Source organism: Anguilla rostrata, chromosome 5 (assembly GCF_018555375.3).
Source record: "Anguilla rostrata isolate EN2019 chromosome 5, ASM1855537v3, whole genome shotgun sequence".
Lineage (NCBI taxonomy): Eukaryota > Metazoa > Chordata > Actinopteri > Anguilliformes > Anguillidae > Anguilla > Anguilla rostrata.
In genome coordinates, this window is record NC_057937.1 from 8,727,517 (window position 1) to 8,751,338 (window position 23,822).

General features: G+C 47.5%; 1 protein-coding gene across 1 annotated transcript in view; it reads right to left on the reverse strand.

Moving 5' to 3' along the window:
• Window positions 1-1,481: 1,481 nt before the first annotated feature.
• LOC135254644 (microtubule-associated tumor suppressor 1 homolog) overlaps window positions 1,482-23,822 on the reverse strand; it is a 33,595-nt gene continuing 11,254 nt past the window's right edge. Inside the window, exons 4-14 of the mRNA XM_064334977.1 lie at window positions 22,496-22,648; window positions 21,581-21,688; window positions 15,591-15,784; window positions 8,430-8,496; window positions 5,054-5,268; window positions 4,459-4,564; window positions 4,142-4,215; window positions 3,818-3,913; window positions 3,130-3,243; window positions 2,722-2,819; window positions 1,482-2,554 (exon numbers count right to left, since the gene is read on the reverse strand). Of these exons, the coding sequence (XP_064191047.1) occupies window positions 2,347-2,554; window positions 2,722-2,819; window positions 3,130-3,243; window positions 3,818-3,913; window positions 4,142-4,215; window positions 4,459-4,564; window positions 5,054-5,268; window positions 8,430-8,496; window positions 15,591-15,784; window positions 21,581-21,688; window positions 22,496-22,648 (1,433 nt within the window). The 3' untranslated portion in view covers window positions 1,482-2,346. The remainder of the gene's footprint in view (window positions 2,555-2,721; window positions 2,820-3,129; window positions 3,244-3,817; window positions 3,914-4,141; window positions 4,216-4,458; window positions 4,565-5,053; window positions 5,269-8,429; window positions 8,497-15,590; window positions 15,785-21,580; window positions 21,689-22,495; window positions 22,649-23,822) is intronic.

The following is a 23,822-nucleotide window of genomic DNA, read 5'->3' on the forward strand; positions in this document are numbered from 1 at the left end:
TTTTTTAGTTGCGGCCTTTTTATTTGGTGTCAAATGAGTACCGTGAGAGGCTGAAACAGAAAACTTGTTGACAATCCTGCTCTACAACCAAAAATGAACGTGGATCAATTTTAAGGTTAAAGTTAGCTGGGTGTGTTGGTGTGCTTTCTCTTTACACTTAAGACAGTGCAGTATAATGGAGAAGGAACTGGCCTTGTAACCTAAAGGTTGCAGGTTTGACCCCCCTTGTACGACACTGCTGTTGTACCGTTGAGCAACGTATATATAAACATTGAGTTTATATCCAGATGTATCAATGGACGCTACAGTATGTAAAAATTCAGAAGTTGTGGAAGAGGCTCTGGATAAGAACATCTGCTGGATGCCAGTTATGAGATAAACAGTATTGCCTAGTGCTATAAAAATGTGCTACTGTACGTCCAGGTGTCTGCAGTCCTACTAACTGTGGTTCTGAAAACCACATGACGATTGAAATTAATGAGATTGGCAATCATCAAGGTGCAATGGACTTGCCAACGTGTGACTGGGGAGATGTAATGCGTCCAAAACCTAGTTTTGTAAGCAGTCCACTAGGGGGCAGTGGAGAAGTTTCAGTATGGCGAAAACAGTGAGGGGAACCCACATGTATATATGCTGCTCAGAAAACTTTGTCCTTGCTTGTAACATTGCGCTTCGGGATTCCATTCAACATGGCAAATGCTCATGCTTAATAACCTCCTTCTGGTGATTTTTTTATTTTTTAGAAATAAAAAATAAATAAATTGCTCCTAAATCAGTTAGAAGGCTGAAATAAGACTACAGAGCTTCTAAACATAGCTGCTTGGCAGTATTCTGTGTTTGCATGACATAGTGCAGTGGTTCTCAACCTCGATTTTAACAGGCTGTTAAATTTTCTTTACTAGGTGCTTTTCATGACTAAAGGGATTGTTTACCCTCTTTAACCGCATTATGTCAGAAATGGCTATGCATGGCATGAAAAATAGCAGTTTGACGTTCATGTTATGCTTATTATGCAATATTGCAAACAATCACATAAAAACAGGTAACAAAATGATTTAACTAATGAAATTAAAGACTGAGGTGAATCAATAGGCTCCTAACCAAGGTTGGGAACCACTAGTAGAGTGTACATAGTGTGTTGATAGGAAAAGGGTGTGGTGTTCTGGGAAATTCTCCTGTGTTAGTGAATAGCAGTTGGTCACATGGTACCCTTTTACATGTATTAGTGTTTAATTTGATTGTGTTGGTGTGCAATGGGGTGAGGTAAGGCTGATGTACTGCAGGGCAGCCCCTGCTTGTTGCTTTACCTGAATTTACCTGGTCTTTGGAATTTGAATGCGTTCTCTGCTAGGCAACCGTACAGTTAGCGGCATTGTTCTGGTTAGCAGGGAGATCTCTAGGTTTCACGTGGACTGGACCCTCGCTTCCAAAATGCCAAACCAAGAAACATGACACCTGAGGAGACAGGACGCCTGGCAGAGTTTAACTTCTGATTTATCTGGATTTTATTTCAAAATGAGAGAAGGTGGTGGGGGGGGGGGGGGAAGAGGGATCAGTCCGTGTAAACACCGCAATTACTCAATACAAGCTTATAAATGTGATAAATTGTGACTTTTTTTAACAGAAAACAAAAATGGTGGCTTGGAATAGGAGGCACACATGACCATTACAGTGTGGCAGGCGTGTGTTTCAGTACAGACGCACGGCGCAAACTCCAGGTGTCTTGTCAAGCTCCACTCGGCCACACAAATGCAGCCCTACTAACACTTTACAGCTCAGGGTGCAGAAGGTAATAACAGTGGGGGAAAAAATAAAATAAAAAATGGCCACACTGCAATGTTAACTTCCCCCCCCAAAGGAATCTGTGGCTCGCTTCACAGAAACAGAGAGCCAAAGTAACAATTTCATTGAAATTAACTGGTACTGAAGTTGAGGGGTGAGGTAAAGTGTCCCTCCCCCTTGAACAGACACCGATTTGAGGAGGGCTTCTGTCCTGGCTTTCCAAAACCTACAAAGACACCCACTTTGCCTCCCCCACCAGTGGTCACAGGAAAGGCACACCAACCGCCACCCAAGGTGGGTCACATCATCTCATCTTGACAACACTCCACCCCCCTTGCTGCCACACCTCAAAAAAACAATAGAAAAAAGATAAGGGAATGAAGTCATTGAGTTATCCTCAGGTCCTGAGATTTCAGTTTCTACCTCCCGCGCGGGAGAGGAGGGTGCAGAACAAGGCCGGCCTCGCTCGGGAAGTGCGTCTGTGCAGTATCGTCTCTCGTTTTTAAAAACCGTCAGGCACGCTGTGTTTTTAATTTTCCTGCAAGGCTCTCCCGAGCCGAATGGCTAGCTGGAGGAGAGCGGGGTGCTGGAGAAGTGGCCAGAGTTGCGGGCGGACTGGAAGGACGGGGAGGGGGGCAGGTTTCGGGGGGGCCACAGGTCTCCGTTGTGGAGCTTCCACAGCAGCTCCTCGTTCTGGAGGGAGAGGCGGTTGTTCATTTTGGTTTCCTTCATGATGGTCTGCTGCAGGGCCACCTGCTCTGTGGACAGTTGCCTGAAAGAGAGAGAGAGGAGATTTAAAATATATATATATAAAAAATAGCCCACATAAGCACACACACATGCACAGGCACAGGCTCACACACACTACACAGTTGTACACATGCTAACAAAGACAAAGACAGACACACAGACACCAGATTTTGCTGACAATAATCATACCTGTGCAAGGCTGTGTGCTCGTCTAGCCTGGCTTTCAGGTCCTCGTTCTCTTGCTGTGTCTTTCTAAGGCATCCTTCCAAATCCAGGTTTGTTTCCCTCTGACATAAGGAGACAGAGAAATGAGCACTCAGTTTACTCAGTTTACTCACCCTTCACTCAGTTTCCTCGCTACTGACATCTAAAAACACAGAAATTCATAGGAAACCAAGGACTTGTTTTTCAGGCCAAGCTTCTTCTGTTTAGATGAACGCATGCGGAAAAACATGCATAGCTTTACAAAGCAGGTAGCGTTTTAATTCCTGAGAAAAGCGATGGGGCAAAGGCCTCCCTGGATGACTAGTGACAAATTAACTGAGTGCCTGAGGAACACAGTGGAGGCAGCACCTCTTCGCTGCAGTTCTTCCTCACCAGTGTCTTTAGTTCCATGAGCTTCTTGTTCTGCTGGTGAAGCTCAGTGTTCTTCAGCTCCAAAACCACCTTCAGGCTCTCCAACTCCTGCTGCAGGTACAGGGTATGCGAGTCCTGTGTAAACACACACACACACACACACACACAGGCATGCAGGCATGCATACACACACACACAATGCATATACACACATACACACAAAGCAGCACAAACAAACACAGACAGGGACAGCAGTTGTTACTCACTTCAACCTTCAGCATCTTGTAGTCTCTACACTTCAGCATCTACACTACTGTATGAAGCACACATTATTTCTTTCCATTCAATTCAATTTTATTTGCAAAGTGATTTTTACAGAGAGACGCTGAGAGGCTTCATTGGTAAAAAATGAAAACAAGAAAATAATATTTTACATTCAAATTAAATCCCATCATGCCATAGGGGTTGCAACAATTAGGTTAAAGGGGTCCACAAAAATATAAACTAATACAATAACAAGGTTGCGTGCCTCACTTGAATAGCTCTGGGCACTAGCAAGGGCAGTAGGTGCACAGATATCTGAGGGGAAGGATCAGCACTAATCATTGTGTAGAACTTCCTGGAAGTCACTCTCCTCAAGCAGAGTACTGAGAGGGAGGGACATACCCTCATCTGTATGACATGATGTGACCCGGAGTTGCAACATTACCTGACTCTTTTCAGCCAGCAGCCTTCGGTTTTCCTCTTCAGCTTTAAGCTTCTCGGACAGTGTCGTGTTCTCTCTTGCGAGGTCCTGAATTTGTTCCTGGAAGAACATTGGATTGGCTAAAGATTTTTTTTGCAAGGTAATCTCACTGTCAATTCACAACATAGATACAGCTTTGTGCGATGTAGCAAATAGCCCATTGGAATAATAGATTAAGCGTCGCAATTACAACATTAAGTTAGCCTGTTATTAGTACAGTGGCAATTCCATTGAGCAATTTGAAATTTAACCTTGTCTAAATTAAACATTAACGAAAGGTCATCTTACCGATAACGTGGTTTCCATTTCCTTCAGGGACTGTTTGTGGGTTTCCCTCTCCTGCTCTTGACTTTGCTTAAGTTCTGGAAGGGAAAGAGGGGACAGCAGCGCCACCTGTGGTCAGCACAAGCAGGCACGGCCGCGAGGCTGCCAAGGATCTCTGCAGCGTGCACGGTCATGGCCTGCATTTCAGCTTCCCGCTGAATCCAAGCCAAAAAGCAGGGCCCTCACTTCTACAACTAGCAGCATTCCACAAAGAACAACAGTCTACTAGTGGACAGTGGATAGGTCAGAGGATCACACGCCAGCCAGAAACAACAGCTGACCTTCAAAAGACGTCTCGTAGTGCCGTTTCAACGACTCCATCTTCTCAGAGTGACTGGCTCTCAGTTCCTTTTCCAATGTCTCGTGCTTGGACCTTACATCATTCACCTGTATGAAAGGGATGAGAAGTATGGATTGAACACCTCCAGCAGGTGGTTCTGTGCTCCATGACCAGATGCAGCAGCACAAAAAAAGAAAACCTGCCGGTGGACTTTGGTCAGCCTGGATCAGACACACCACAGAGTCATAACAGACATCCATTAACCTCAGCCCCACCTATGAGACAACCTGGATCCACCAAAAAAAAAAACACATCACACGTTTAACATGCATGCATACGTCCACACCACACTGCAGGGCCACAGGGAGCTCATTATATTCAGGATGCTAGATCTCCAGAAACAGGTTCGGGCAGCCCCGTTGTATAAATAAGTAGCTAGCTACTGAATAACCATAAAACTGTCACCGCCAATGTAGCTACCCAGCTAAATAGTTAACAGTCAACATACCGCTAGAGCAAGCAGGGGAGCATGCATGACCCTGTAAATGATCAGTTTCCTGCATGGTGGCGGATGTGTGGTCCGAGCGAGGGCCCACCTGCTGCACCATGCGGCTCCGGCACTTGTCTGCCTCCTGCTGGTAGGCCTGGTGCACCTTCTCCCACTCGGCCGAGTAGAAGGCCGCCAGCTGCTCCTCCAGCTCGGCCAGGTCGCTAAGGTGACGCTCCTGAGCCTTCCGGAGCACGCCCTCGAACGCCATGCGCAGCTCGTCCTTCTCCTTCTCCAGCTCATCGCAGGAAGTTGCCGTGGTCACTGCGGAATGAGCACGCACAAAGACACTCTTAAAAAAACATACACGTCCACACAAATTAAAAAAAAAAAACCCAACAGAGGTACACACACTCAAAAATGTATACACATATGAAAATAAATGTGTACATACACACACACACACACACACACACACACGCCAGACCTGGGTCAAATACGTATTTGTTTTAGATTCAAATACTTTTCTGTGCTCTAATGATCTTGCCTGGTGTAATTGAGCCAGCCAATATGACCAGAAGGCGGGGTTTGCACTTTTTGAGAGTATTTCATTGATTTTAATACACCAGACAAGACCAGTAAAGCGTAGAAAAGTACTTGAATCCAAAACAAATACGTATTTGACCCGAGGTCTGACACACACACACAGTGCATATTAACTGCCCGAGGGATGGTTCTGTAGCACTGCCAACAATAAAAATTATTTCCCGAAAAAAAAAAAAATCTTACAGTAAATACGTTCCCTCATTCGAAAACAGCTTAGGATCTGTCAGCTCGGAAGTATTCAGAATGCGGATGTTATCACACAGACACACAAAGCAAACACAGGAGACGAGACGCACGCCTGTGGCTTTTTAAGAGAGACACGGCACACTAGGGGCGACACCCTGACTAAATAACAGCTTAAGGCTGCAGTAAATAAGTTTGTTTTATAACACGTTTGCTCACGTTTGGTTAAATTTCCTTCGCATCCCGACAGATAACAATAAATTAGAAGCTCTAAAATAAAAAATAAAAAAAACACGCGCACACCACGCCTGTCTCCTCCTCCCTGCCGGCGGACCGTTCCCTTCCACACAGCTGGAATTCCTACGGCAAGATCAGAAGAAGAAAAACAAAATGGGGAGGCGGGGGTGGGGGTGGGATTTTGCATTTGTGGGGCCTGGGACAGAGTGTGCGAGGGGTGTGCGTCGCGGTGTGGAATGCGCTGCGGCAGCCTCTGGGGCAGGAGGGTAACACATTCCACCGATGCGGTTTTACGAAAGGTCAGGGGGTCAGGGGTCAAGGGACCAGACTAATGCCAAAAAAAAAAAAAAAAAAGTCGACAACAGACAAGAAGTACCTGTGTCTTTTGGCAGCCCTAGGTCTACGTGTTCGGGGAGGGTGAATCCTACGGCATGACTGGCTCTTGGATGCAGAAACATCTGCATGCTTCTCTTTTCCCAGACCACACAATGCCAGCCCTGGCTGCTGCTAGCAGTTTTTTTAACAGACGTGGCAACTGAGCTCTGATGTACGCAAGGGAGTTCTTGCCTACGGGGATCAGCGTTAGTAACGGCTGTACGTGATTAGCGGGGTAAACGTGAAAACAGAGAAAAGTGGGAGACGTTGTCCTGGAGAAGGCGGGCCGGCAACGGAATTCTGCGGCAGGCGAATTTTGCAGGATGCACGGTAGCCTGCAATCCTCCCAAAGGTGACAAGTTAAACTGAGATCCACCAAAGGAGCTAGATGATGTGTGGCATGGCTCACTGAGGCCGGTCATGAGAAACAAGAATTTTTTCCTTCAGAAGTGTGTCCAAGACACTATGTTCCAAACGTGTTCAGGTTTTTTCCCCACCCAGCTGCATCAAGGCAGCCCCCTTTCCCTTCTCTGATGATTTTGTTTGTATATAAGCTCTTCAAAATAAAACAAGAAAACTGCTCTAATTAGGCTAACACTTGACATTTAGCACTGACTGGGCTCTTTTGATTGTCTTGTTCTACATATAGAATGAGGTGACAGGAACTTTGCATTTCTCTGCAGTGTATGTGCAGGCTGGGAACTAAACATCAATAAGGGAAACAATGTCAAGCATCTCGATGGCTGAAAATGCTTAGCGTGAGACCAAATTAATTTCTCACACCTCATTTCGCACCCATGTGAAACATCACAAGACCTACAAGACTGCGAATGTCCCATGTGAAAGCACTCCAAAATCATGTGAAAGGGCCAAAATTAGTCTGAATACAATTTTGGATTAGGGTTGTAGGTTAAGGTTGTGGGTGGGGAGGTTAAGATTGGATTTTGGGGTTTTGGGGTTAAAGTTGAGACTGGGGGAGACGATTTGTGTTAGGATCAGGTGGGGTGGCAGGTTAGATCGAGGATTTGGATTAGAGGTTTGAGGGTTGGAGCTAGGATTTGGGCGGGGGGGGGGTCAAGCGCAGCATTCTGTAGTAGCTTTGTGACCACGTCGTGACCCCCCAGGCCTCAGTGGGAGAGCAAACCTGAAACACTGCAGTCTGTGTGCAGAGATCTGTGCTTCTGAGTTCACCCGGTTCAGCAGCGTCTAACATCTACTCTCAAAATACCTCCACTACAAAAACCGTCTTTGCCCAAGGGATCTTCTGGAACCATGACCTTGCCCCGGCTAAGCCAAGAAAGGTTCCCCTATGGTAGTGTTATGGCTCTGCTACGTTACAACCGCTTACATTGCACTAGAGCATTGCCCAAGCAAGGCACTTATCCTGGGTCAGCTTTCGCCTTTGTCACATAATGTCTGGAGCTGACATTAGCATTACATGCACAGCTCCTGAATAAGTTACGAGAGACCAGTGTTGGTGGACAGCCTGACACAACCCAGGAAAGTACATTGAAGCTTCAAGACTAGTGGGTTTGTGACTTCTACAGTAGCAAATTAATCATACCGAAATTAGCCACGGCCTGAATCAACATTAGCTCTAGCCTTCTGTGGACTTTGTGACACATGAGCACATGACACAGCTGCTGTCTGCATAGACACGCACGGAATGCTTTCAAGGTGGTGATTTTCAAAAGAAAGTAAGCATCTTTACCATCTGTGAGAAAGGGGCATTTTCTGCATCACGAGTCACCAGCCCAAGACCACCCCCTCCTCCCCATCTCTAGAATGTTCTCTAGATGGTGCCTTGTTGATGGTGATGTTCACAGCATTTATCCACAAGATGACGTACACAAGAACTTTTTATGTCTTCTTCGCACTATGCAGGCATGCAGTCAGATGCCTTACTCAAACGTAGAGTGACTGTTGTGCCTGCCCTGGGATTTGAACCCGCAGACCCCCCTGGTAACCAGCACCCGCACAGTGCACACACATCTGGGTTTGGTGTGGCAGCTGTGCCCCGGGGGCTCAGCTGAAAGGGGAGACACCGGACCCCGCTGGAGCGCGGCTGCTGTGCGCTTGCTTACCCAGTCGGTCCCGCAAGGCCACCAACTCCAGGGACAGCTCGGTGCATCGCTTCCGCGCTTCATCCCGCTGAGAGAGAGAGAGAGAGAGAGAGGGAGAGAAGGAGAGAGAGAGAGAGAGAGGGAGAGAGAATTAGAGATGGGGGGGGAGAGAGAGAACAAGAGTGTGAGAAAAATTCCTTCTTCTTTTACAGATTTCATCACAACTCCACATTTCAATTTATCTTTACAGCAAATGCTGTGTAATCCATCTGCACATGTACTTGTAATGTCTGTTCATAGACATTTGTTGTATTAAGGGGAGGGATGTTCCAGTGAGGGTCAGTGATGTTTGCCTTTGGAATGTATGCCATGTCAGTTTGTGTTATGAACTTGCCTTAGCAACGCAATCCTGTTCATTGCCACACCAATAAATCTCATTTGAACTCACTGGCAGAGAGGGAAGAGTGGAGAAAAAAAACGCTAGCTGCAAAATAGTTAGCCTAAATGTATGAGCTATGCTTAAACAAAATGTTACACTATTACACATTAAGACAATCATGTGTTGCCAACTACAGTTCTTCAGAAAGAGAATTACACAAAAGTAATCTAGGACTTGGGAGGTGGGACCTTCACAAGACATTTTATAAGCAAAACAAACACACTTTTTTTTTTCACAGAATACAAAGATGAGGTAATCTTCCTGGACCTCCGCTTGTGGGGACAAACAACAAATTCACATAGGGGTGTTTCAGAACTCAACATCCCTCAACTCAACAGAACTCAATGTACTCGAGTACATGCAAACATGCATGAATTGGGAATGCACACACCAAATACCAATAGCAAGAGCAATTCTCTACAGGCACACTTTTCTCCAAAAGGTTTATGTGATGCAGCTCACTTTAGAAAGATTACTGATTCAGAACCAGAGATCTGAAATAATCTCTTATCCCTCCATCTCAGATAAGTGTGATTCTCAGTTATACATGGCATCACAGACAACAGCAGATTTATTAGATCCAACTAAAAATGACAGACACATCAAGAGGCCTACAAGAAAAATCTAAAAAAACTGGTGGCATTTCCTTGGTGTTGGTGCGCACGATGCTAATATACATGCATCTCCTTTCCCTCACATCTAACAGATGGAGAATGCAGACAAATTTCCTAAAATCCTCAAAGACACAGGATAGATTGCACAACACACACACACACACACACACTCCTGTCCCATGAGCTGCACCTCAGCCTTCAGCTCTCTTGAACCCATCCTGTGCGTAGTGTGGATCCCTAATCCTCCAGAAACCAGGCCCCCCAAAAAAGGCACAAAAGGTCCCAGGAATGGTCTCCACAATCTGAAGCTAAAATAAACAAGCAGAGTTCGGCCTGCAGTGCGCCCCCCTCTGCTGCCCAACCCCACCCCACCCCACCCTGCCCCACAGACACCAGACAGGGAGCATTGTTACCCTCTTCCTGCCGCGAGCCAGGCCAGCGCGGGCCGGTTTGCTGTCCGAGCAGCCCATGGTCCCGGGTTCGAGAGCGTGTTCCTTTCCCCACCCAGGCGCACCGCCTCACGCCTGTCCACAGACTGGCCTGCGTGCAATCCCAGGAGCTCATCCCAGAGAAACTTCCCCTAGGCCCCACCCCCAGGACAGCCCAGCTACCATATATCTCCTAAGAGCAGGTAAGAGACAGCAGCGGGGCTGAGGGACAGGGTGGGGTGGGGTAAAGAGGAGACCCCCCCCCCCGCCCCCCTTGCCTCCGTCACTATAGAGATAGGTGCAAGGTGATGCAAGCTAGTGGACACACACAAACTGGTGCTGCAGGAGGAGCAGGTTGCTTGTCTGATCTTCCCTAAAGGAGGCTGGGCCAGATCTGTCAATCTCACGTCAAATGAAGTGGAATGGAGCACCTGAAACTGCAGCCTATTCGCTTCATCACCACAACATCCTTGGGCTTCAGAACTGGATGTTCACTGCAGCATTGCTTCAGTTTGGAAAACTTTTTGCAACATTTTTTTCTTTTTTCTAACCCTGAAAACAACCCTGGAAACAACCAGAGCTGCCCTTTAAAATCCTCAGATTAATCATGTTTAATTTTAAGCCATTTTCAACTGCACTATGCACTAAATTATTATTATGTATTATTATTTTTTTAAATTTCTTTTATTTTATTTTTAAGGGGGGGGCATAGAGGGACAGATGGCAGAAATACCTCATATAAAATGTTCATCCATTAATTGTTTTCTGTGGGAACGGTTAGCCGTCACACTGGAGTTTTGCATGAACATAATTTATTCCACCCAGGTGAGTTCTGTTCAACTGAGATGAAAGATGAAAGTCCCCACAATAATAAGCACGGTTGGAAAAACTTTCCGCGCTTCTATTAGAAGAGGGACGGTAATTCCTGAAAGAGTGAGTGGTGAAGGCCAAACTGCTTGCAGGTGATGTGGAAAAACACCCCCCCCACCCTCCCCCTCATAGTTTTTGGGCTCCTCCCTTGGCAGCTGTCACGTTCCCGTACAGATGTAGGCCCACCCTTCTCCCCCCCCTCCACCTAATGAGTTACAGACGCTGCACCAATGCTGCCGCCAACTTTTCTTGTGCGTTTTTTAAAGACCAGTCCCCCACCACGTGGACCTCTGAACACACTCTGAATTACAAGTATACATTGAGATAAAATTGATTCTGTGACCAAGGAAAGGCTAAGGAATTCCTGAGCATTGTTCAAAAAAACATAGTAATTTAAAAAAAGAAAGAATAAAAAAGAGGCACCTCAGATTGCCATAACAAAAGCACAGTCAAAGAAATTAAGCATGCCAATATAGCATGGGCTGTGAAAGCATCTCCCTCCAAGAGACAAGAATTTCACCAAACAATAATCCGGGAACATTTACAACCCAAGAAAAGATATCGTCTTTCAGTTGCTGTTTTTTTTTTCCAGGGCAGATAAAAAGAAATTCGCCTTCGCATCTTTCTACTCCAAAACCCCCACCTCCCACAAGCCCCCCCCCCCCCCAATCCCATTTGTGAGAGAGGAACACAGAAAGAGAAAGGGTAGAGGTAGGGGGGTTATCAAGAGCAAACAAGTTCTCCTGGGCCTGGCCTTTCGACAGATGGTACGCCTGACGCCTACGACAGCTGAGGGGCGGAGCCCAGCCAACGGGCACCATAAATATTGCCCCCCCCCCACCCCCGGCTTTCTGCACAGCACAGCACAGCTCACTTTCAGAGCTGAATGAGGACAACAATGCAAACAAGGTTACATACTTCTGTTTTTTTTTTTTTTTGGGAGGGGGTGGGGGGTTGGGGGAGTGGAGATCAGGGAGGTAAATCTTTCCTACCTTTCAACACACTATTACTGAACCTGTCCACTTTTTTTTTTTTTTTTTTTAAACTTCCTCCTAAATTTGGAATGCACAATTATGCACTCGCACTCGTCGCAACCCCCACTGTCGATTCTGAGGAGCGTCCGCGTTCTCCTCCTGGGCCGCTGCTCCCATCGCGTCACAGAGTCGAGCTCGCACGGAAGTCAGTCGGAGGAAGTGATTTGCTTGCGGCTTAACGAGCGACCAGCAGGGCTTCGTGGACGTCGAGACTCCGTCTTCACCCTGGGCCACGCTAGGCAGGGCTGCCAGCCACAGTCCACACCTGACACCCGACTGCCCACCACAACAGCGGTTTTACACGATGAGCCACCCAGCAGCCCCCTAGAGCTTATGGTTCATACCCTCACCCCCCCCCCCCCCCCACCCCCTAATGACGGTTCCCTCGGAAAAATTTACAATTTACATAGCCAGTTCGGCGGAATCTCTTCATAGGCAAATGATGTTCAACAGCATTCCCTGTTTTCAACCGCTGCATTCTGTGTGTTCTCACACTGTGTTTCGACCGGCATTCCAACAGCGCGATAGAACGGCTCTCCTGACTAACCTCTCTCCTCCAGTGTCTCCTATTACCCAAACGCCATCCAATCCCAGAATTCCCAGATGGAACACAGCGGTAAAGAAACCACCCACCATCGCCAGGAGCATCCCTCTCTCTCGGTGCGTGTACAAATAAAACCCTTCCATAATCTCACAGCACGGGGGGTAGCAGTAGCTGGTTTGATTGATCGCTCTTAATTTGAAGCGAAGCAAAGCAAAGAACTCTATGGTGCGAATCGATTTCACGCGCAAACCGCGGCGCGTTCATCACACGCGGCGCAGCCTGAACCAAACAGGAATCCCCGTGAAGAATTCCAGAGCAGATCAGAGGCGACGCTCAAAAGCTCCAGCGAGCTGAACCAGGAGAGACCCTGACGCTCTCTCCACACTGGATAAGAGGGCGATGCCAAGTGAACGCAATGCGCCATGAAAGCGACCATGGGAAACAAAGAGGCCCGATAACGGGCAAGACGTAACCGCAGCGCTGTGACCGTCTGAGTTCTCTGCTTTAGCTGGACAGCGGCTGTATCCCACAATCCTTTGCGCTGACGGACACGCGATCCACGTCAAGCGGGAGACAGAACGCTCCGCACGCATGACCAGAAGAACACACGGCCATCTTGCATTTCGGGGGTGGGACAGGGAAGAGTCGCATTAATTAAAAAGTCTAATTAAGGGCTTAAATTAACAGCTAACAAGATGGGAAATCCGCCCCAAAAAAACCAAAAAAACGAAATCCTAACACCGACCATCGCTCCCCGGTTCGTGACCGTATCGGCGTCTGAATCTGACCGCATTAGGACCGTATCGGTGGAACTCGCGGCCGCAGTTACGCGCGCCGCGAACGGACCGCTAACTCCCCCCTCGCCGCCGATTTCGCGCGGAACGAGAGAAGCACGCGAAGCCGGCGGGTTCAGAGGACGACGCCGTCCGCGCGGGACGGGCCGGAGGCCTTCCTTTTTTTAACACGGGACGCGACGTCCACAGATGACGCTCTTAGGGAAAAAAAAAAAACTGCTATTCCAGCATTGTGACGAGCTCATCTCGGGATAAGATCAAAATGACACCCCGCAGTAATCCCAACAGGGCATTATTACCCGCTGTGTGAATGCAGCCACCGCTCTCGTGCTTCTACACCGCACTTCTCACGTAGAATAATGGAGGGATCGGTCATAATTGCACGTTTGGGCTTCTGGTGTGAAAAGGCCTGTCACTCTCAGCGCCCTCAGGTGAGAAGCCAGGGAAAGGCCTGTCACTCTCAGTGCGCTCAGGTGAGAAGCCAGGGAAAGGCGTGTCACACGCGCACAGAACCTGCGGAGCTGCTTGGCACACCGGAGCCCTAGAGGACCGAAGCCATCTTTGGCTTTAGGAGATAATACGACAATTAGCAAAAACACAGAAACTGAAAACTGCCTCTTTGTCCAAAAACCGCACGCTCGTCCATTCAAAGAGTTCCATCTGCCTTGATTCCTGTCTGTGAGTGGCGTGTACGCACGCAGAAGCAATTGAGTACAGAGGTGACATGTACGGTACAAAGACATATCTATGATACACAGAGATCTCTACGGCAGATAAGGTTAAAAATTCCTTTGTGACTTCACCGAACAGGCTATACACAGGGCTGTGTGTGCGGTGGTTTCCGAGGATAACTGTGGGTTGTGTGGCGCACAGTACGTGCGGCACTTCAGTAACGGGCAACAAGAAGTTCCAGGAAAACCATACTTACATACATACTCGCTGGAATAGCACATAAACAAACACACAAATGAATCAGCCAACAAAAATGCGTAAATAAATGCATTAAAGCCACCAAGTAAAAATAGAGGCTTGTCAGGGAATATTCCAGTTTGCACAAAGGAAACTATTTTTTCCCTCTCACCCACATACAAGGACCGTCACCAGTATTGTGTGTTCTGTCATCTACATCTGTTATGCATACCACACTCACCACAACAGATCAGTTGGGCAGAAACAAACGGGCACAAAACACACAGGGGTGAGTGAACACTGGTTCATGGACAAAACTTCTGCGTTCCAACTTTCCATTTTCCTGCTATGAGCAGACTACAGGCCATCTACAGACAAACTCATCACAGACCAAGTAAACTACAGACCATCTACAGGCAAACTCATCACAGACCAAGAAAACTACAGACCATCTACAGGCAAACTCATCACAGACCAAGAAAACTACAAACCAAGAGGCTCAGTGTAAAATCAAGCTATGTAAAATCAAACTATACATCACAAATTATGACTAAAGCTTGGAATTTTCTTAAACCAAGACTCCAGGAGGGGAGGTGGGGGGCGGGGGGTGGGTAAAAACAACAGAAAAAGAGCATAACGTTTTCATTTTCACCAGAAAAGTACAAAAGCATTTCAAGAATGCTCCATTTCGCAGCATTGTGATGATCTCACTTCTCTACATCAGCCAGCCAGTCGGCCATGGGGAAACAGACACCCGCCGCCCTAGCAAGGACAAAACAAAATGGAGGAGAGCGTGTGTGTGTGTGTGTGTGTGTGTGTGTGTGTGTGTGCTCCTGGGCCCACCTGCCCATACACGCATGTGACTATGCATGTGCATACCTGTACATGCATGCAAGTGTGTGTGTGTGCGTGTGTGTGTACGCGCGTCCGTGAGAGAGAGTGAGAGTGAGAGAAAGAGGGAGGGAGAGAGAGAGAGAGAAAGAGAGAGAGAGTGCTGTGAGATATCGCTTCCCTCCCTCCCCTTGCGCTGTGGAAAACTGGACCTCCTAGCAACAAATTCCAAGCAAGCCAATCATGTCATCTGTAGAGAATTTCACCAGTAAAATTGAAATGCGCCGTTGCAGACCCTGATGACCAATGCACATGCATACATGGACACAAACAAACACATACTCACACAGAAAAGTATTTCTTCACAGACTTTAAAATTTTTTTTAAATGTTTAAATACTGATCAGGGCGGTCGGTAAACAAAACAAGCTAAGCTGCCCAATACAGCCACCAACAGTGATTCAATCAACAGCGTAACCTGCAGTGTCTACATCACAGCTGTCCAGTGCGTCAATTAAAACCCTTATCGCTCTAAATGCTAATCAATGACACAGGGATCATTGCATTCTCTCAGAACACGCAGAAGTCTTTAAAATTACACAACACGTTCAGAAATGCTGATTACAGAGTGACACATGCGACGTACATGACAGACGGGTTGGGGGGGGGGGGGGGGCGGATAAAGAGATAGACAAGGTTTGGGGTTTGGGCGCCTCCTACCTCCGCGAGAATCTGCTGCATCACCACGGTGACGGCCTCGAACCTGCGGCCACCGGCTGCCAGCAGGCTCCTCAGCTGCTGGACGTCCTGACTTGGGGCACGGGGGCTCCTCCCGTCCCGGGGAGGGGGGCCCGCCTGAGGCTTCCCCGGGGGCGGCTGGGTCCGGGGTCCCCCCCGCTTCTTGGTCCGGTCCACTACAAAAGAGAAGCCTCTCAGCATCGCGAACCCCCCCCGTGCCCCACCAAAAAAAAAAAAAACAAAGACCGGACAGACGGACTAACCAGACAAACGGACCGCACCACAAACAACTCCTCAGACTCAAGCTCAAGCACGAAGTGCGTCGATCCATAAATCCCGGACAACAGGCGGGGGTGGAGGATGGGGGTAGGGGGTGGCGGTGGAGGAGGGTGGGGCATTAGCTGCGCAGACAGTACGGCACTCTCTAGGGTGCACAGAAGCATTAGCATGACTCAACAACAGCCATTAGCCTCCATAACGCAGCTTCGTCTTGCTCTAATTCTCAATCGCGAGGAATCCAGAGGTCTGCTTTCAATCAATATCAAATGGGCGAGAGTGATATCTGCAGCGTTTTTTTTTTTTTTTTCAATTATTTTAGGTAGAAAGAAATTGACTTTGCTCTGGCACTTACAGCACGGTGGTAGTGCAGACTAGCACGTAGCATCCTTCCATTTGAACCATTTACAGCGCTCTGCAGAACTGTCAAAATCCCTGCTGACTAAAGCACTCCTCCCTCCATAGGGGATGCCACGGCCAATTAGGAGTCACCCTGCTGGGCTCTAGGCCATAGGGACCGATGCCCACTGCTGGGGTGCATCCCTACGCTGGGTGCTTTTACGGGGACGTGCCACGCTGGGGCCACAGGTTCTCGCTGTGCCTGTACGGCTGAGGTGGCACGTGCAGGGGCATCCGGATTGGGCTTCAAGACCCGGTGGAACCCTGCGGAGACCGCTCAGGCCCCGCGACCAGGGAGCCGTAAGAAACACGCCCTATTCACGCCGCCGCAGGAGCAGGCCTGCGAGCGCAAACACTCGCGCCGAGGCTCACGGGCGCTTCAGAGCGGACCGCGCGACACTCGGGGAAACGCGGCGATCAAAAAATAAACAGCGGAGGTGGGGTTCGCAGTGTGACTAAGGGGACATGGAGTCGGATGTGTGTGGTTGGGGGGGGGGGGGGGGGGTTGGCGGTAGAGAAGGCCAGCAGCCCCGCAGCACCCGCCATTAGCCTAACTTTCCAGGTACCTTTAAGCAGAAACGGACCGTTCGCGTCGCCACAAAGCAGAACGCGGCAGGACAGGATCTCAGCGAATCAGAGCCCGCGGTCAAACCAAGTCGCTCTTGAGGGGTTGGGGGCTGCGAAACATGTTCAAAAGGTCGCCCGTAACCAATTTGCAGCAAACCCCCTACACCCGCCTCCCTGCTCCCCCATTCACTGTCCTTAACTACTTTCATTGGCACACCCAGTAGATAAAACAAGTAACCCTACATGAGGACATCTGCTGAACTATTACATATAAAAAAAGAGAAAGTCCTGGAGCAAAAAAGAAATCAAGAGACAAACAAGCGGGGATGAGTTAAGACAAGGAGACGCTCTCAGCTCTTGATTAATGGGGCGTCAGGGGTGTGGTTTGCGGTGCAATTTTCGGTGCCTGGAGGCCCTTCTTCAGGAGGCCGGTCTGAACACTAGCCCCGCCTACTTCTCAATGTCCATCAACCACAGCCAGGCCAGTCTGAACACTAGCACCGCCTACTTCTCACTGCCCAATCATCCACAGCCAGGCCAGACTGAACACTAGCCCCACCTACTTCTCACTGCCCATCAATCACAGCCAGGTCAGTCTGAACATAGTGATCCAGTAGGCATGTCACATGAAAATAACTTATTATTATTATTATTATTATTATTATTATTATTATTATTATTATTATTACCAACTCCAAAAAAAACCCTGAATGTTCTGAAGTCGCACCTACCCGACTGGATAGACAAAATTATTGCTCTTCAATTCCAGATAGTGAACGATAGGCACTAGACAGTTTATTATTACATTTATGTAATAATAGCAACAAACAAGCACAATGTCAAATTCTTCACCATATCATTCCCTACAAATATGCAGTCTTGATATGACTACACAAGGAGATGGCCAAAATAAAAATCAGTTTGTGGCCAAAACAGTCCTCATATTCAGTGACTTCCACCTATAAGACACACAAAACCCTTTTGCATATCCAAATGTGAAATGCCCTGTGACGTGTGGAAAGCACCGCATTGCAGACGTTCTAAAAAGCCATTGCATTTAAGCATTCCAAGGTCTCTACCATTGTGAGTGTACATTTGGGATAGCTGAAAGGACACTTGGCTCCAAAAAGAAAGAAAGACATTAATCGACAGATTTAATCAATTCACTTTTAACCAAGTCATTTTGTGATCTATGATTCTAGGAATTCAATGATGGTTTATTAGCCCATCAAAATAAATCAGAGAAAAAAAACAGACCTACTCCACTTCTGTTTAAAAAAAAAAAAAAAGTTTTCATGTATCGAGTGCGCATATTACTCTATTATTCTGTAAATGAATGGGACACACGTTGAGATCAATATGAGACATGCAACCTCAATTATGTGAGGTCGGTAGCGTGAATCAACCTCAGAGAGATGGGGAACAGCACTCAAGACCATGCTCTCTAATGCAGGCTGCCAATCAAAACACCGTCTGAAATTGACCACGTTTTAAAACAAATGATTACAATAAAAACCTGATGCTGGAAAGGTTACATCACATGCTGTGGGTTGCAATAAACTATGCACAGAATGTGTGGTCATTGACATTGAAAGATATGATTTACGTTGAAGAGCATTTTGAATAAGGTCCCCCATCTGCAAACAACACGCCAGTCTAGTTTCCCAACTACAGGGCTCCCTCTCCTGGTATGTTCGGTTACTGCAGCACACAGAGAACGCCGATTATGTCACTGGTGGCAGTGTTATTCGGAACGAGGGGAATGGCATTGGCACATGCCAATGTATCTTCAGTTACAGGATGTCCTCAATATTCACACCACTCTACCGCAAGATTGCAGGTGTGACTGGCAACCGCACTGAGAACATGTAATTGTGGTTGTACATACTACATTCTGAGATACACCTGACTGCTCCTCGCGCATCCAACATAGAAGATACCTGCCTCCAGGCTCAGTACTGCATGTTCAATCGTCCCCGTTGAAACATTCCATCCTCAGAGTGCACGCAATGTTGTGCACCCACTGACTGAACCACGACGGCATCACAGGCAAAGAGTCCAGACAGGGTTCAACGCGCTGTAGAATCTAGGTTAGGTTTAAAATAATAAATTTGTCTAGGTCCTTTCTGTGTTATCATGCCACTATGACCATCTCAGCTTTTACTAAAAGGATTCAATGCAACCTAACCGACATCTCACTCCCCCCCCCCCATCCCAAACTCAGTGAGCACACAGCTCTATTCAACACCAGAGCCAGTGATGCCTGGGAGGGAGGGGGGAGAGGGAGAGGGACGTGGGCAGGCCTGGGGTGTAAGATCCTCCTAAAGGTTGGAGGGCGGGTGGGCACAACTTAGGGGAAAAAGAAAAGTTAAATTAAAGTAGATAATTCATTAACAACTGTGTGTTGATGTGTGGCCTATGGTGACTATTAAAAAATGAAAGCAGTAATCCTTTAAAGTTCCACCACAATGCAATGCAACAGGCTCTCACGGTGTTTCTGTTTGTTTTTCCATTATGAGATTTAGGTGAGAGGTGCGGCTAAGGACAGGACAATTATTGACGCAGCGACCCGGGGCAGAACAGGAAACTCCTGTGCTGCGATTCGCGGCCTCCCAGACAGAACAGAGAGAGAGACGCCAGGAACGCGGGACTGTAATGCGCAAGGAATGCAGGAGCTGCAGATCTGGTCCGAGTACAGGATCTGCGGTGAAGGCCTACGTGCTAATGTCGCGGCACTGGATCGGGGGCTGTTAAAAAAATCACCCCCTCGCTGGGATCAATGGTTTTCGGAGGGCCTCCAAGTTTTGGGTGAAGTCCATTCTGACAGGGGGTCTGTAATTGAGTCGCAGCCATCATAGGTGGGGGGGGGGACAGAACTAAAGTTAAGGAGTTCACGGCGTTTAGAAATAAAACTCGCATCATCAAAAGCGGAATTGCGCACACACAAAGCACGTGGGAGAAACGCTGACGGCTGGAGAATCACACACATTTCGGAACGTGTGGCCCAATCGCATTTTCCCTCCGCTTAATAAGACAAGTTTGAAAGAAACGACTGGGGAAAATAAAACTGAGGCAATTCCACGTTTTTGTTCTTTTTTCCTGGTATGTGAAACATCTGTCTAAAATGGTTTAACAGTGTGAAACCTCTTCCTTCTCGCACGCATCTACCCTCCGTCTGAAAACTAAGGGAAGTAGCCTTTTTTTTTTTGGGACTCCGCGTGGTTCTGCCAACTGCGCCGCGGTCCCGCCGGGCCAGGATGTGGGAGTTTGGGAGGGAGACCGCAGGCGCCACCGCGTTCAGAGAACGGCCGCCCCGCGCGGTCTGCCCGCAGGCGGCTCATATTTCAGCCCGTGTCACCGGCGATGGGGGCTCACGCGCCCCCCGCGGGAGCAGGGTTTTCGGAAGCGGCGCTGGTTTCCCCCCTTCCTCACAAACAAACGCCGTCTCCTCTCAGCGGCGTCCGTAGCCCGCGTACGAGACAGTCTGCGCCGCGCTTATGCGAGATTAACTCAAGCGATACCGTCTGAGCGTACTCAAGGTGCGCCCACATCAACAGAATCCCATTTCAAAACTTGGCTTGGATCCAGAAGACGAAAAAAAAAAAAAAAAAAAAAAAAAAAGCATCGTCTGGCATCTTCTGCAGCTGTGGAGCTGAGAATGCAGTGCTATACGTACACAGACCTTATTTTAGAGGCCCGCCCAAAACGATATGTTTTATTTTTCAGTTGTTTATTTCCTCATCAACAGTTTCTAGTTTATGTCAAATGAAAAATGAAACAACGCATACGAGCAGCAGTAGAACCTGTAATTCTACGTAGCATAGCATTATAAGTTTTCAAGAAAATCTGGAAAATCTTTTTTTTCCAGAAAATGTGACTCTATATTATAATAAATCCAGCCAGGAGATTGTTGTTGCTGTTGATAGCTTGGATGTAATGTTTATAGTGTTCACCGGACCGTCGTGGACGGCTGAACACGTTAGGTTTTAAATTCAGTATTCCTTTTCACGCATTTCAAAGGCTAGTTCAGAACAAAGATTTGCGACGCAACAAGCTGCAACTAACCGGCCCCTCTCCCGACACTCATGGGTTTGCAACATTCTAAAGCTGACCCGTTCACATCAAAGCAACAATCTCTATCCACCTCTTGTTAGCAGGCACACGGAGCGTACGCACAGTTGCGCAAGGACCTAGATTAACCATCGCTCATTAAATTTTAACCGCCTTTTCCCTGAGCAGTATGTGTCACTGTTGATTAAGGACGACAGTACTTGTATACCCCACACTCTTTACTTAATTAGCACAGTGAATTTTTTTAATGTGCGCTGTCGCCAGTGTAAACGCCACCACCCCCCGCATGCACCCCTCACCCCCTTGTCCACAAATACAAATTTTCTAGGGGAAACACTGACATGTCCTCAATAAATTCTGACACGTCCTCAATAAATACACGAACTCGCTCACTCAGATGTGCTCTGGGGCCAACAAAGCCTAAGCTTACCAAATACATTAAAGGTTTGCTTTGTCTTACGAAAAGGTCATCTTTACAGAAGCATGTTACTAACTTAATACGTTAAAAAGTACACATGTATATGCACAGTAACTTCACACGCGCACACAGACACACACACAAGCACACAGTCACACACACATACACACACAGACATACACACACACACACATACACAGACATACACACACACACACACACACAGCCGATAACCCCTTACCTGGCAGAGCAGCGGCTGGCCGGACGAGTCTGGCCGAGGCGGTGCGCTGGAGCGAGCTCGGCGCCTGCCTGGAGACGGCGCCCACGGTAACGGCAGCAGCCCTGCAGCCTGGTGCCACACAGAAGCAGAGAGGCCTTAAAAGGTTTCGCCCGGGACTAGCTAAGAGCAGCGGACAGACGCGGCCAGGCAAGAATCCAAGAGGCTACGCTGATGACTGGACCTGCGTAAGTGCCCCAGAGTGCCCCTGATCATAGGGTCCAATACCTGTGGGGCGGGGGGGTGGGGGGTGGAGGGGGACATAGGGCACTGCAAGGGGGGCAGACAGGGGGCTATTCACACGTGCTCTCGTCTAGACCCCCCACTTCAAAAAGGGCATTGTCTGGGCTGATGGTTGGTTATTTAATCATGGTGATGAAACTTTTAATCAGTGGAAGATAAGGGGGTGTGTGGGGGGGGGGGGTGGCGGCACTTCTATTCCCCAATAACTCAAACAGTGTCTAAATATATTGTGTTTTACCATTACCTTAGAGTAGGTGGAATGGCATTTCCAGATTCTAGTCTCTGAATGGCCCAAACAAAGTGTAGGCCCTAGACTGGAGCACACCACAAGAAGTCAACCTGGAGTCCACTGAGATAAAAAATTTTTTTTAAAAAAAGCTAAATGGCTCACAGGCAAGGACGGCAGAAAGTTCCAGAACACAGAGGTGGCAAAGATATAATGGATCAAAATGAAGGACGGCAATAATTATGCACAGAATATTTTCTCGTTCACGTTTTACCAAAACCAGCACCAGTATCGGAGACAAAGGAAACGACACTGCACAATCACAGTAACCAGCTAAAAAATGTCGCTGCGTCACCGGGATGCGTGATTTCTCTCTCTCTCCGACTCTCCGTCACCGTCCCCCTTCTCACCTATGGCGCTCTTTCCAGGTAGCGTAGCGGCTCGATTTCGGACCCCTCCGGCCCTGCTGGCGGAGACTCCGCCCAAAACCAGAGGCCCCCCCGCAACCATCGAAGGGGCGATTTTATCGCCGGCTTTGGTGACGGCAGCGCTCGCAGCTGGAGCTGAAATTAAACAAACGCAAAAATACAAAAAAAAAAAAGAAAAAAGTATGCGATGAATGCCTTCGTCAACAGACAAGGAAACGAGTCAAAAGTACGTGATGAATACCTTTGTGACTATAAATGGAACGCAGTGTCAGCTCAGTCATTTGATGTGTTGACTGGCGGCTTAAGCGTTTATTGTTGATCAAATGTCAGGATCAATCAACAAAAGTAATTTATTCAAGTGCTCGAAACGAAACATTCTTGCTCAACCTAGTATCATTTTCATCTAAGTAAAAAAAACAATAAACAAATAAATTGTACGATTGACAAAACTGACGTGATTGAAAAAACTGCTGCATAAGCACATGAAAGGTTAGGAAATTAAACAGAACAGCAAATATATAAATTAGTGATGCGATTAGTATTTACCAACTATTTTTTTTCATAAATTATGTTATGAAAACATAACATAAAAATTAACTTTTTTTTTTAGGAACATCATTTTAATCTACTGACTGTAGCCCAATCAGTGCATCTTCATGTATATATTGTCGATCTAGTCTCAACTTGCCACAGTTTTACAGCCTATGATAGGGGTCATCTGGGTCCGTTTGTGCACATGTTCCTATAGGATGTGTCCAGGAAGTCTCTTGATCACCATGACAACAAACTCATCCTCCATCTCCAAATCTGCTTACACTGAAACTTATAAAGGTTCATAAAATTTTTTTTTTTAAAACCCAGTAAAAAAACCCCAGTTCAAGTACTGCAAGGCTGGACAGCACAGGCCAGCACAGGCCAACCTACCCTCAGTGAACAATACAGTAAAACCTGCGTAGAACCCTAGGACCACATATCCTCATACTGCCAAACAAGTAAAAAATAATAATAATTCTAACAAAAATAATAATGAACAAATCATGCCTTGGGATGCTGAATAAGAAAAAACACTTTTAAGGTCAGAAGTGACTTACTTCTCCACCCCTTCCTGCCCAAAGCTGCACACAGAGGAACGATACAGAACCTGTAGGATCCGATGAGCAGGCAGGTTAAAAGAGTGAGGTCACAGGGCTGGCCCAAGTTAGTGCGGGGCAAGAAGGTGGAATTCAGAGCAGGGCTGGCTGGGAATTCGGTGGAGGTGCAGCTCCAAAGACCCGACTGAGAGGACATCGAGAGGAGGAGGAGGAGAAAC